Source organism: Cottoperca gobio, chromosome 14 (assembly GCF_900634415.1).
Source record: "Cottoperca gobio chromosome 14, fCotGob3.1, whole genome shotgun sequence".
Classification (NCBI taxonomy): Eukaryota; Metazoa; Chordata; class Actinopteri; order Perciformes; family Bovichtidae; genus Cottoperca; species Cottoperca gobio.
The window spans coordinates 8,792,952-8,805,381 of NC_041368.1; the positions used below are offsets into that span (position 1 = coordinate 8,792,952).

At 43.9% G+C, this 12,430-nt stretch overlaps 1 protein-coding gene across 1 annotated transcript in view; it reads right to left on the reverse strand.

Moving 5' to 3' along the window:
* The window catches only part of LOC115019446 (ryanodine receptor 1-like), a 51,573-nt gene that overhangs the window by 29,674 nt on the left and 9,469 nt on the right, over window positions 1-12,430 (reverse strand). The window contains exons 19-58 of the mRNA XM_029449011.1: window positions 12,081-12,273; window positions 11,768-11,984; window positions 11,593-11,697; window positions 11,392-11,495; window positions 11,225-11,308; window positions 10,938-11,097; window positions 10,695-10,848; window positions 10,367-10,551; window positions 10,112-10,286; window positions 9,789-9,997; window positions 9,322-9,680; window positions 9,076-9,205; window positions 8,692-8,852; window positions 7,754-7,916; window positions 7,579-7,665; window positions 7,255-7,481; window positions 6,562-6,991; window positions 5,813-6,011; window positions 5,439-5,683; window positions 5,143-5,343; window positions 4,686-4,797; window positions 4,430-4,573; window positions 3,947-4,220; window positions 3,740-3,854; window positions 3,460-3,592; window positions 3,271-3,365; window positions 3,058-3,193; window positions 2,761-2,947; window positions 2,519-2,630; window positions 2,289-2,409; window positions 2,003-2,172; window positions 1,668-1,888; window positions 1,490-1,580; window positions 1,272-1,406; window positions 1,012-1,175; window positions 838-916; window positions 567-656; window positions 335-475; window positions 155-232; window positions 8-83 (exon numbers count right to left, since the gene is read on the reverse strand). Of these exons, the coding sequence (XP_029304871.1) occupies window positions 8-83; window positions 155-232; window positions 335-475; window positions 567-656; window positions 838-916; window positions 1,012-1,175; window positions 1,272-1,406; window positions 1,490-1,580; window positions 1,668-1,888; window positions 2,003-2,172; window positions 2,289-2,409; window positions 2,519-2,630; window positions 2,761-2,947; window positions 3,058-3,193; window positions 3,271-3,365; window positions 3,460-3,592; window positions 3,740-3,854; window positions 3,947-4,220; window positions 4,430-4,573; window positions 4,686-4,797; window positions 5,143-5,343; window positions 5,439-5,683; window positions 5,813-6,011; window positions 6,562-6,991; window positions 7,255-7,481; window positions 7,579-7,665; window positions 7,754-7,916; window positions 8,692-8,852; window positions 9,076-9,205; window positions 9,322-9,680; window positions 9,789-9,997; window positions 10,112-10,286; window positions 10,367-10,551; window positions 10,695-10,848; window positions 10,938-11,097; window positions 11,225-11,308; window positions 11,392-11,495; window positions 11,593-11,697; window positions 11,768-11,984; window positions 12,081-12,273 (6,462 nt within the window). The remainder of the gene's footprint in view (window positions 1-7; window positions 84-154; window positions 233-334; window positions 476-566; window positions 657-837; window positions 917-1,011; window positions 1,176-1,271; window positions 1,407-1,489; window positions 1,581-1,667; window positions 1,889-2,002; window positions 2,173-2,288; window positions 2,410-2,518; window positions 2,631-2,760; window positions 2,948-3,057; window positions 3,194-3,270; window positions 3,366-3,459; window positions 3,593-3,739; window positions 3,855-3,946; window positions 4,221-4,429; window positions 4,574-4,685; window positions 4,798-5,142; window positions 5,344-5,438; window positions 5,684-5,812; window positions 6,012-6,561; window positions 6,992-7,254; window positions 7,482-7,578; window positions 7,666-7,753; window positions 7,917-8,691; window positions 8,853-9,075; window positions 9,206-9,321; window positions 9,681-9,788; window positions 9,998-10,111; window positions 10,287-10,366; window positions 10,552-10,694; window positions 10,849-10,937; window positions 11,098-11,224; window positions 11,309-11,391; window positions 11,496-11,592; window positions 11,698-11,767; window positions 11,985-12,080; window positions 12,274-12,430) is intronic.

Here is a 12,430-nt window from a genome sequence, read left to right on the forward strand (position 1 = left end):
ATCTTACCTTTGGACTGCAGCTCCAACTTTTTCTTCCGTCCCCAGGTGTTATGGTAATTTTCTGCCAGTTGCTCTGCCATAGACTGTGAACAGATATGAATTAGCAATATTGATCAGATGCTAGGATTACAGCACAGAAGGTTCAAACATGTACCTGCAGGTCTCTTGAAAGAGCCATGTGTGTGACATCAATGGGCTGTGGACTGTAGCCCTGGCTTGGGTCATAAGTTGCCTAGAACAGAAAGAGATATCATTATATACTGTACGATAAATAACACGGCTCTGATGACATAATTAAGTGTTAGCACATTGATACGACTGCTTTATACAGCACCTGAGCAGTCTGTGAGATTTTCCGTGACACTGCCTTCTTCTTCTCTGACTCTTCTTCCTCTCTAGCTTTATCGAGGTTCCACTCCCATGCCAGCATGGCTTTGACTGACTCTTTGATTGGCCAACGGTAGATCTCTTTGTCCTGCCAGAAGGAGAGTCAGCGTGATCAGAAGCAGGGACAGATTACATCAAAGTAGAGGAAGATTGAATGAACAGCGTGACTGTGAACCTACCTTCTCTGAGAAGGTTTTGTAAGGTCTGAGCATGGGATGAGTTTTTGCATTTTCATCCAGCACCTCACCATATGACCAGTTATTCTGGATCTGAAACATACACACATATTCAATAGGTGTTACAGCTGTCATTTATGCTTACCAATATAATGCCTTCCGTCTTACTTCAAGCACACATTGTATAGCTGTTCTGATTAAACTAACCCAACATGTTGCTCCTTAATTAGCTGAAGAACAGTAGACTATTGTGAGACTAAAACAGAAGTTCTACCTTTTCAAAGGCCCATCTGTCATGAGTATATTCAGCATATTTGTTGATGAAGGGATCCAGTCTTTCAGGGATGATAGTGCTGTGGTTGGAGAAAGAATCAGTGAATTTAGCTTGAATGATTTTTTACAGAGATACTTGATGTCTTGGAAGGCGTAATGACACAAATCCTCTCACTTTGTGGTCTCTACTGGTTTGGGATCAAAGTTTCCCTCTGCATCTACAGAGGCCTTTTTCTCCGTTTTGGAGGAGTAGCTGGCGTCCACATAGTCGGGAGGAATGGCTCCAGCAATGGCGCAGATGCATGGCATTGAAATTTTGAAAATCTCAGCATCAAATTTCTAGAAATCACAATAACAAGATATTACAATATGCCCATACACTATCTTATATTCCGAAAAGGAAAGATGTCATATTGCAGGAGCTCCACCTTGTGCTGCTAGCGATTCAAAGATCCCCCAAAACAGTTTGCGGGTCAGATGCAGCTCCTCTTCTGATGAGAGTCCAAAGTTGCCCCAACCATTAGGGAGGCAATAATACTTCCAACAACGCTCATAGTGATTGGTCAAAAGCTGCAGGATGCAAAAAAGATAAAAGCAAAAGTAAAAAATAAGTCATAGCAGCAGAGCATGTGTTTTAATGAAGGCCCTCATACCTTCAGTGGCATTTTGGCAAACTCATTGAGAATGGGCACATCAAACACCAGCCGTCTTAGCAGGTGCTGAAGCATGGATGGACGTAGATGTCTGAAAGAAAGATAAACAAATATAATTTGGACTATGAACCTGGCTATATTAAATGACATGAAAGGTTTCCCACGAGGTTAAACTCACTTGCACAAAGCCATGAGGCACTCTTCAATGATGTCTCTTTGGGCCTTTGTGAAGGCTCGTCCACGAGACAGCCGGTAGATTGTGTGCAACATCGAGTCAATCATTATGGCTCTGTGGTCGCTGCCAGCGAAGAGTGGGGCACACTTTGTGATGAGTGGCAACACAGCAGAACACAGGTAGCGGTTCAAAGCGAGGGCCATCTCTGTGGTGCAGAAAGCAGCCTGTTGGACAGAAATGATATCAGTGAATTCAGTCCAACAGTAACATAATCCTGCTCTGCACTACTCCCCAAGAGGCATATACGTCTGTGTGTTTGTAAATAGTTTGAGGCTCACCGTGTCCAGAGAGGCAGCAGCCCTCATGTCAGGCAGAAAGCCCACCTCCAGAACATGGAGCAGGAAATCCTGGTTGTCAATACCGTACACTCTGTCCAGGAACAGAACCATGGGAGCCTTGTGATCTGGCACAAAGCTAGCTGACATCTTTGGTTCTATGATGCTGTTGTCTAAGCCCGAAATAAAGAACACATTTTTGGAAAAATCATTAACAATAATGCAAAGTTGGACAGAAGAGAGATCTGATTAAAACCACCTAACCTCATGAATTCAATAAGTTGTTTACCTTTTCCAAAAGATGGAATCTGAACAGAAAGGCTGATGACTCCCACCAGATCCTCGATAGGGACCAGAGACCTCAGGATGGCCCTGATCCTCAGAGCCTCACCCTTACCAGCCTGGATCAACTGTGGAGACAAAGGTTTGTCTATAAAGAACACATTTTCAACTAGATTTCCTATTCCTGTATCCTTCTTTCTTTCTCAACCTGTTTGATACGTCTGTTATTGTGCTTACATGCATCTCTGGAGCACAGCGTCCCAGCAAGTCAATAAGGGCGGAGTAGAAGGACATGATGGCATTTCCCAAGTGCACCTTGTTCTCCTCATGCTGCTCCTCCCCTCCAAACCTACCAGGACAAAAAAAAGATAGTAGTTTTAAATCTTTCTGCTACAGCAACACTGGAGGAGATGATGCACACTTTGGCATCTCATTAAATACCAGCAGAGGGCCGTCAAACCAAAGCTCAGAGCTCTTACATGGGAAAGCGTCTGTCTTTCTTAACACTAGGGCCATCCCTTGCAGGGTCCTCTGATATTTTAATGGCCTCCTCTATTGCAGCCAGCAGACCATTACCACCCTCGCCTCTCAGGGCTGGACCAAAGCACTCAGGCCTGCGAATGAGGAGACGTACCACCACATTGGCATTCTCTTCTACACTCTCTCCTACAGAAGGAAAAAAACAACAACGTATTAACTGTCAATAGGGGAGAAAACAGAATCTATATGGGCATTAGGATTAAATATTGCATTGTGTAGCAAATGAAAAATCTGACCATTGACAAACACAGCAAAACGAAGGAAGTCAAGGTATTTCTCTCCCCCACAAGGATTCCAGCCAATGTCAGGGTAGCCTTTAGACAGTAGCATTGGACAGCTCTGAAGTCCACACCCTGCTGAATATTTCACCACCTGGAAAGATAACAGTTTAGTCAATTGATTAAGAATCTTGCACAATGCTTATTTTGTACATGTGTTTCGTTCTTTACCATTTCTAGGTCCTGCTCTTGGAGAGCCAATGCCAGCTCGTTGTTGTCGATGCAAGACGCTGCAGCCACGTCCAAGGGGGTGGAGCCCCGCATTCCTAAATGACAGCGCATAATTTCCACCTTAATCACAGCTCACACATCAAGAATAATTCATCAGGAAGAATGCTGGAACTCAACAAAGACAATTACCAAGGCCGATGCCACTGTTCTGGAGAAGGTAGCTGAGGTGGTCAAACATGGAGCGCTGGTTTTGACGACTAATGCGACAGAAATAGCAGAGAAAGCGGCAGCAGTTCGTCACCACTCGAGGGAATCTGATCTCCTATTGGAAGGAAGCATGTTACAAATGTAGAGTTAAGTGGCTAACGTTGACCTTATTGTCTACTTATCTGGTGGTAATATAAAGCAAGGTCTATCTGTATATTATACATTCTTACTATGTAGTTATAGAGTAGAATAAAAAACCTACCTTGGAGTCCCCTCCGCCAAGTACATTAACCATGACCTCCATGACGGTTTCATGCATGCCCAGAGCTCGCATCAAGTTGGGGTGCTGATAGAACACTTTGTTACTCATGATGTCTCTAAGGAAGACAAACAATAAGTTCAGTTTAAGTCACATGCAGTTATCCAGTCAAGTCAAGACATTCTGAAGGTATTCAAATCTTATATTAACCCGATGCTTTGAATCATAAGCCTCTCCTCTTCTGGACCCATCTGGACAATAAGCAGTGAGCGGATCTGGCCCAAGCACTCCAGCAGGTCCATGGTGTCGTGAATTGACACGCCGTTGATGGTGTAGGCCTTGGGAAGAGCACGCATGAGCTCACCCAGCCCATCATATTGTCTGTGAAGGAGGCTAAACATCATGCGCACGAGCTCTGGGTTCTGGATAAATGACTCCTGGGCCCAATGGATCATAGTATGGGAAATCAGCTCCTGCAATGTGCCTGGTATACAGAGTACAAAGAGTTAAGCAATAATACAAAAATATACTATGTACTGTTAGTTACTCGAAAATAACTGGAAAGAAAGTTTCTGATATCTTCTGATCACCTAACGAGGGAAAGCATTTCTATTTTCTCCAGACAAATATGATACAAACAAAAGGTACAGTCTTATTGCCGATGTACGTGACATGCAACGATGAAACTCTCACTTGGTTTTTTATCTTCCTGTGGCTCAGGCTCCACTTCTACCTTCTTCTCACGGACCTTTTTCACCTTTATCAACAAACGGACCAGCCGGCCACGGAGAGAATTGTCCACTTCTTCCTCTTGTTCTTCCTCTTCAATATGAACACCTGCAAGTGAAATTTTAAATTAGATGCCGTAACTTCTATTTCAACCCGCCGCCTGCAGCGTATATTTTAAATGCGGATGTCAGTAGACTTGATACTATAGATGAACACTGACCACAGTGAGCCAGCAGGAAATTGTGAAAAATCAGCAGAGCGTCGCGGACTTCATCAGGAACAGGGCACTCATCATCCTCACTACAGTTCTTGAAGTTCATGAGCATGTTGACCTTTACAACGGCAAGAAAAGGTACAAGTATGCTCATTATAATTTTCTTTTTCAAAGACAAAAATGGTTAACCTTAGGAAATATTATATTATTATGTTCTCTTTTCTCTTTGAGGAGTTTATTTGGTGGGATAATGTGGACATGTGTTCTCCCCATGGATGTTTCCAAGGTAAGGGAGTACATTTGTAAACCAGCTGCACTGAAAAGTCTACTACATATTATGTATGTGTGTGTGTGTGTGTGTGTGTGTGTGTGTGTGTGTGTGTGTGTGTGTGTGTGTGTGTGTGTGTGTGTGTGTGCGTGTGCGTGCGTGTGTGTGTGTGTGTGTGTGCGTGTGTGTGTGTACCTGCTCCTGTGGTGGGGAACGAAATTCACGCGTCTTCCGCGCGGTCTCAGCTGCACTCATGGTGAAGGCCAGCATAAGTTCGTTGTAGCGCTGTCTCTGGTTGGACTGTATCTGGCTCACAAACTGGTCCGAAAAGGCAGTGATGGCCTCCACTCTGTGACGTAGCTCGCAGTCACAGAAATACTGCAGTAGGGTACACATCTAAAGGACAACAAAAGAAAGTGAATCACTAATAATGTACTAACGTCTCACTGGAAAGAAGAACTTCTTTTGTCTCTTGGAAAAAGACAACATACCTGCAATTTGACGGACTCTGGTAGCTTCATCTGGAAGAGTCCCTGCTCGAAACGTTCTTCTTTATTCTCCTCTTTAATCTCTTTCTCTGTTTCTTCAGCGCCTTTCTCGCCATTTACTTGCTCAGCCTCATCCACCGTTTTTTCATGTAGCACGATGGATAGCATTTCTTCCTCCTCCTCTTCACCCAAGCCATCATCCTCATATTCATCTTCTTCTTCCTCTTCTTCTTCTTCTTCTTCTTCTTCTTCTTCTTCTTCCCCCATGGCTTCATGCTCCTCTTCCTTCACGGCTCCAACTTTTGGAGGTGCTTTTTGTTCCTTCTCTTCCTTCAAATTGGCATTCTCCTCAGCAGGCTCCTCTGTTTTCTTGCCACTGAAGACTGTGGGCTCAAGCATCTTCAGGATGTGTGTGACATCTTCATCATCAAACACACCCATGATGAGGAGGGTACTGATGAGCTTCAGGATTGGAACAAAATGAAACTCAACACTACCTCCCACAGGGTCTCTCATGGCTTGACCTCCATCTTGCACAGCCTCAGTTAGCATGTTAAGGGCCTTGGTCTTTAGCACCTGGAATTATAAGCAAACTTGTGAAGTCAGGTTTCCAAATTATAACTGAATTCTGATCAAATCAGCAAAAGAACAATGCTTGTTTCCATCCTCAATCGTTATGCGATCATTTGGAGTTAGTCATCAAGGTAAAGATTAAGTGCCGCCTTTAATCCAGTCAGGAAAACATTGCAGGAGAATAGGACACAACAAGATGGCGTGATTAAAAGAGTACCAGTAGAACTTGAAACGGTGAAAAATAATGTAGATAACTGGCTGGAAATATGACATTTATTTTAGTTTCATGTATTATTGTGAAGAAGTTTACATCCGATCCGTGTGGAGTGAAGAGGAGACTGTTTTAATCTGCCGCTACATTTTGCTGACGTGCATCATTTATTTGCTGAACCTGTTTCCATTGCACTTTGTCGGCACATGAATTTCTCAGATTTCCGCTGTTTCCACTCTCCATTTTTAATGCTCAAATTAAAATTGTGCTTAACAAGCGAAGGATAGAAATGTACCTACTAACTCAAGAGTTCTCTTGAATGCGATACCTGTTCAACCTCACCTGTAAAGGGATGACTGGACTCAGTGTGTAGATGGTTTGATCTGTTCCAACAAACCCAATGGAGGAGAAATGGAGCTTGGGACGCAGACATGTCGTGAGGCCAACCCCAGGTAAAGCATGAGTGTACAGAGTTATACTGCGCGTTTCGTCTGTCATGGGAACTATGAATTCCTTGTTGGTTCCCAGTCGGTTCCTCTTGGCAGACTCCAGGTGCATGCTGATGAGCAGGTCATAGAAGCCGCTCCTCATTGGTCCAGGTAGGTAAGTGTTCTCTATGGCGTAGAAGAGCTGGGACTCGTCCACGTGGCTGCACAGAGCGTGAGCCACACGGTTGTTTCCCAAAGCGCACACTAAGCCATACAGCTTCAGAGTGTGATAGTGAAACTTCAGCAAGTCCATACGTTCAGAAAGCTCCAGGATATCAATGCACCTACAGGATACATAGGGGTTACTTTTACTGAAAGAAAAGAGCTACACTCATTTGTGTAATGTCTGTCCCTGAGGCTTAAAGGTTTTGTTTTTACACGTACAAACGTTTGCACATATGTTGTAAGAAATAGTGTACTGTGAGTTGATACTTTTAAATGTTTAAATGTATATCGTTTGAAACACTGTATTGCTGCTGTCTTGGCAAGGGAAATTGTATTTTTTAATCTCAATGGGACTTTTTAAAAAGAGTGAAGCAGCTCTAACCTGTTCTCCTCAGGGATGTGGAGGGCCATCATGGACAATGGCTCCTGACACTGCACCACCCAGCCCAGTCTCTCACTAATGCGCCCCGTCTCTGGAGCCAGGAAGTGGTTGGGCATGCGGCTCCAGATGACCGGAGTTAACATCTGGACATCCAGTCTAGGAGGGCACTGAGGGACAGGGTTCTTGCGTTCACTCCGGAACATGGCAGCTGAGATCGGCATAATGTTCTAGCAAGACATGTAAAGGAAGATTATTAGAGAAGACAGTTGAATAACAGAGTTGGTCATTTGTAACTGTAGTCTCGAGTGATTCTTTGTGACTGACCTTGAGCTTGCCTAGTTCGAACTGAATCATATTCTGACAGGAAGGAAGGACAAACACCGCTGGGAACAGTTTTGTGTGTGGCTCCACCTGCAAGACGGGAACATAACATGACGGCATTACATTTTGTTTAAAAGAAAGGCTTTTACCTTTATGAACCGTATGAAACTTATCTGACCTGGTAAAACGTGTTGATCTCTTTTCCATTAGCAGTGAAAGTCATGAGTCCTGTATCCAGATCAATAAGACAGCCAATCACAAAGTCCTCTTGACTGACTCGAGTCTGCTGGGAGCTGCTGAACTCTCCTCCCCATACCATGTAGCAGTTACTGCGTTTTATACTGAGGAAGACAGAAAACAAATCAGAAACCATTTGTCATTTCTAATACCTGGCCACATGCTCCAAAGAAATAGGGGGCAGCATTTCACCTCTACTACTGAGTCCATACACATTTACAGTCATCAGTTATAGAAAAACGTACGAAAAGCCAACTACTAACGACTTCAGGGCTGATTAAACTGCTGAAACTCTGAGAGCCGGTCAATAAAATACATGGAGCGTCGGCCTACGTGTAGTTGACGTTAGCCATCTGTGTGTTCGTGCCACTGACCAGGGGCTGTGCGGTGTGTGTACGTTTTTGATAGTTTGTTTATTGGACTAAATCCAAAGTGGCAGAAACTAGAAACGACTCTTATTTCCGTCTTGACTTCCCCGCCCAGACTCCTTCGCCAGAATACAGACCCCAGTCAGCGGCCACAGCAACTTGAGTGCAGGGAGTCTGGGTTTGCGCTGCTGGAATTGGAATCAACACGTACACTGACCATGGATGTATTATTGATAAACCCTCGGGGCAGCTCTACGTCTTCGTGCTCTCATGTCAGACTGAAGGCAGACTGAACGCTACAGTGACTCGTGGTATTACAAGACAGGATGTGCTGAGGCCAGCTGGTTAGCATGCTTATTTCAGTGTCTCTGCAACACAACACGGACACGTCTCTGACATAACGTCAACACTGTCACGGCTTCATATTCTGGAGAGAAAGTTAGTTTGTGTTTTGAATTGTTTGTTCAGGCCATATTTCAATTAAACAACACAGGTTTTAATACATACATACCTGTCATGAATGTTTCCTTTATCATCACCTACAGTGACTGTTACATTTCTCACTTTGCTGATGTCAAAATGTAGGTCATACTGGTGATAGTCAGGCGTGATCCAGCCCACCCACACACCACTGGGCTCCTGCCCCGCAAACACTCGCACAGAATAATAGTACTAGTAAAGGAAAGAGGTGGGTGGGAAATAAACATATGCACAGTTTCAGGTGAAGATGACATCATTACAGCTCTGCCAGACAGGTTTAATATAATACTGAAATAAAGGCAACATTGTTTGTATGTTATGTTAATTATTGTATCTACAGCAAACATGAGCAAAGTGTGGATGGATTTTACATGTATATGAATATGATAAATATAAATATAAGCTATAGTCATACTGTCGTGGTGTTGAGGATAATGTCCACGTCATCCCTGTCATCCGGCACCACATCTTCCATTAAGCGGGGCATTGTGGGAACAACAGGTGGTGGATTTATCAATGCAACCTTCTTAGCTTTGAAGAGGAATCTGTGAATACAGAAACAATTTCTCACCATATGTAAAAATGTAAACACAGTCTTCCAGCCTTCTCCCCCAATACATGTACCCTTATCAAGTCACTCTACACATGAATCTATACACACCCTTTCTTCTTGCTTTTCTCCGTTGAGGAATCCTTCTCATTTTCTCCATTTTTAATGGCGGGGGTCTCTTTGGGCACAGAGGATTCTTTCTTCTCCTCTTCCTGCTCTTTGCGAGAAGCTGACTTCTTGAGTATTTCAAAGTCAGAGTCTGGGTCCACCTCTAACACCTCATCCTCAGGGATGGTCAGGGTACGAGTGAGAAGGGTGGTTCCTGCTGGAACTTTAAAGGTCTCGTGAAAATCAACTGGCATGCTGAGTCTGAAGAATAGCAGATCTGTGTTGGCGTTCTGAGATCCGAATGTTTTGTGGGTTATTTTGATACAAGGGGCAGTTTCCACTGTCCCGTCAACACGAGACACCTAGAGCATAAATGAAAGGGGGGGCAGGTGGTGATCTAGAAAATAGTAACTTATCCATAATGGGAACACATATTTCATCAAAACACTGCAACAAGTAAGGCACAGTACCTCCATGTGAGCATGATCAGTAGGCGCATTGATGAACTGGGGAAGGCTCTTGCTGAACCACATGGTAATGTCTCTTTTCATGTTGATAGCAAAGGGTTCAAATCCCTCCTGCAGGCCACAGATGGTGAAAAAACGAAGACTGCTGACATTCTGACCCAAGTTGATCCTGCTGACCTGGGACAAGCCCAGACTGCACACAGGTATGAAGCCTAGGGATGTTCAACACATGCACGATCATCAGCATCAGAAACACAAACCCCATGTGCCTATACCCAATGTCTCTACCTGAGAACTTGTTTTGTTTTTGTTGTTACTGTATTTACCCTCTCCTATCTCGATATCCTTAAAGGCCATCTCCGAGCCTGAGTCACTGATCAACATTTCTCCATTGAGCGTGAACATGATGTTCATCTCTGTGAGGTCAATCATACAGCCCACCACATCACCAGATAGCCACTGACGACCAAATGGCTCATTTCCCACATGCCAACGTTGTGCCTGAAAAAGAGAATTTAGAGTTTAGTATTAGAGAGGCGTTAGAATCCTTTCCAAGCTTTTAAACTAGGTTTTGTTCCCACCTTGAAGCCATTGAAGACATACGCAAACTCATCTGCACCAAGTTCAGTGTCTGCGCGAACACTGGGCCTGGCCCAGCCCACTCGCATCTCCCCGACTGTCACAGCCTCGAACTCATAGTACCACTTCCCCTGAGTGACAGCATAAGATTTCTCTGCTCTGAACACTCTGATCTTATCACCAGTTGCTGGTCCATGCCCGCCTACATTTACACAAACACAGGAATGAAGACTTATTAGAAAAACGTGTAGTTTTGATAATTAATTTGATAGGACTTCAAAACAAAAAGAATAAATCTTCCTGCCATCCTGCCTGTAGATAGCAGGGCACACTTACTGCTCTCCTGGTCGGGTGGTTCTATGTTGTAACCGTATCCGATGAGAGTACGAACAGCTGCACAAACTGTGTCTCTGTTTGTCTTTTTAGTCTTTTCATCCAGGAGGTTGTAAGGAACCAGGCGGGGATTGCGCTTGTTCATTATATCCTATACAAGAAAATAATATCAAGCATAAAAATGTATTAGAATAAACTTATTAAAAAAAGAACTTGAATACAACATGAGAATGGTGGTACCTGCACAATACTGTATGTCCAACCCTGGTGGACCCGGTCTCTTGCCCACACATTGTGTCCATTTTCTGCCAGTCTCTCCACTAGAGTGTTCTGATTGGGAGTTAGCTTCACATAGCTGAGGTCCAGAGGGGCTGGCTTATATCCACTGCTCTGCATGTAACTAAGAACAATGTTTTGTGATCAGAATTGGTCCTAGAGAGCCTTTAAAAGGCCATCAACAGTTTACATAATAAAAGAGAAGCGATGTCACAAAATAAATCACAATGAATGAATGCCTTGCAGCTCACGTTTTTGGGAGCTTGGTCTTTTTCAGATTCTCCTCGGCTTTCTCATCTCCCATTCCTACATGACAGCCTAGCGCCAGCAGAGTCCTTTGAGATGAATCATACGAGCCGTTAGAAATACGAAGAGACTAAAGGAAAGTGTTGTTAAATAAGCGAGGGCGCTGACTTACTTGAGTGTCTCTCCTGACATTGCTAAATTGTAGTTCTTCTCTGGTTCAGGCAGGCTCTGGAAATCTACAAGGCAGGGGTGCAGCTTCTTGTTGTCATCACGAAACTTGACATTGATTATAAAAAGGAAAGTTAAAAGATTATTTTTTATGAAGGGAACTGTTCGTGTACACTGCAAGATGGTCAAACACTGAAACACTCACTGGTCCATAGGTCCATCCTTGCTCAATGCGAGTAACAGCCCATAACTCATGGCTGTTTTCAGCAAGCTTCTCTCGAATGCGCTCCAAATGAGGAGGAAGTACAATCTGAAAGAAGAATAAAGTCAGTGCAGTGGAAACGATGAGAATGAAGAAGAGTGTGGAAAAGGATGTTTACCTGTATAGTGTCCACAGGGCCAGGAGTGAAGGCTGTATGTGAGAGAGACTGAGTTGGACCCAACAGGTTGCGGACACCTTCGAAATCATGCTTATACTCCTTGATGGGCTCAATCCGCAAACGGTCTCTTGGCAGCACAGCTTCATAGCACGGAGCATAGCCTGGAGGTGGGAGGAACTTGAAATCCCCATGGCGGCCTCCGAGAAGAAATCTCAACCTTGCAGTTAGAGTGGAAACATTGACATTAGTCTCATATGTAATAAATGTACTGCACTTATTAAAGAAATTCATTTTATAATTCACAATGCCCTACTTAGTGCCTGCAGAGAAGCTGACAACAGGGAAGAACAAGCCATCCACGTTGAAGTTCTCAAACATGCCCTGAACAGGATGCCCATTGATGCGGAAGGATATACTGGGCACGCTCAGATCCAAACAGCAGCTGATCACGTCCTCTGCTGCCAGGATGTGATGATTCGGTGTGGCAACATGACGCGGAACACGTCCTGTGGACACGTAGACACAATTAATTCATATATTGTCAATATAAATGAAATCTTAAGCAGTTTGTCTGCGTAACTTGTGGGCATAATGTAGGAAAGTGTACGCGGTATGGGCACAAAAACACAAGAGGAATATACAAATGAAAGAGTTTTAAATAAA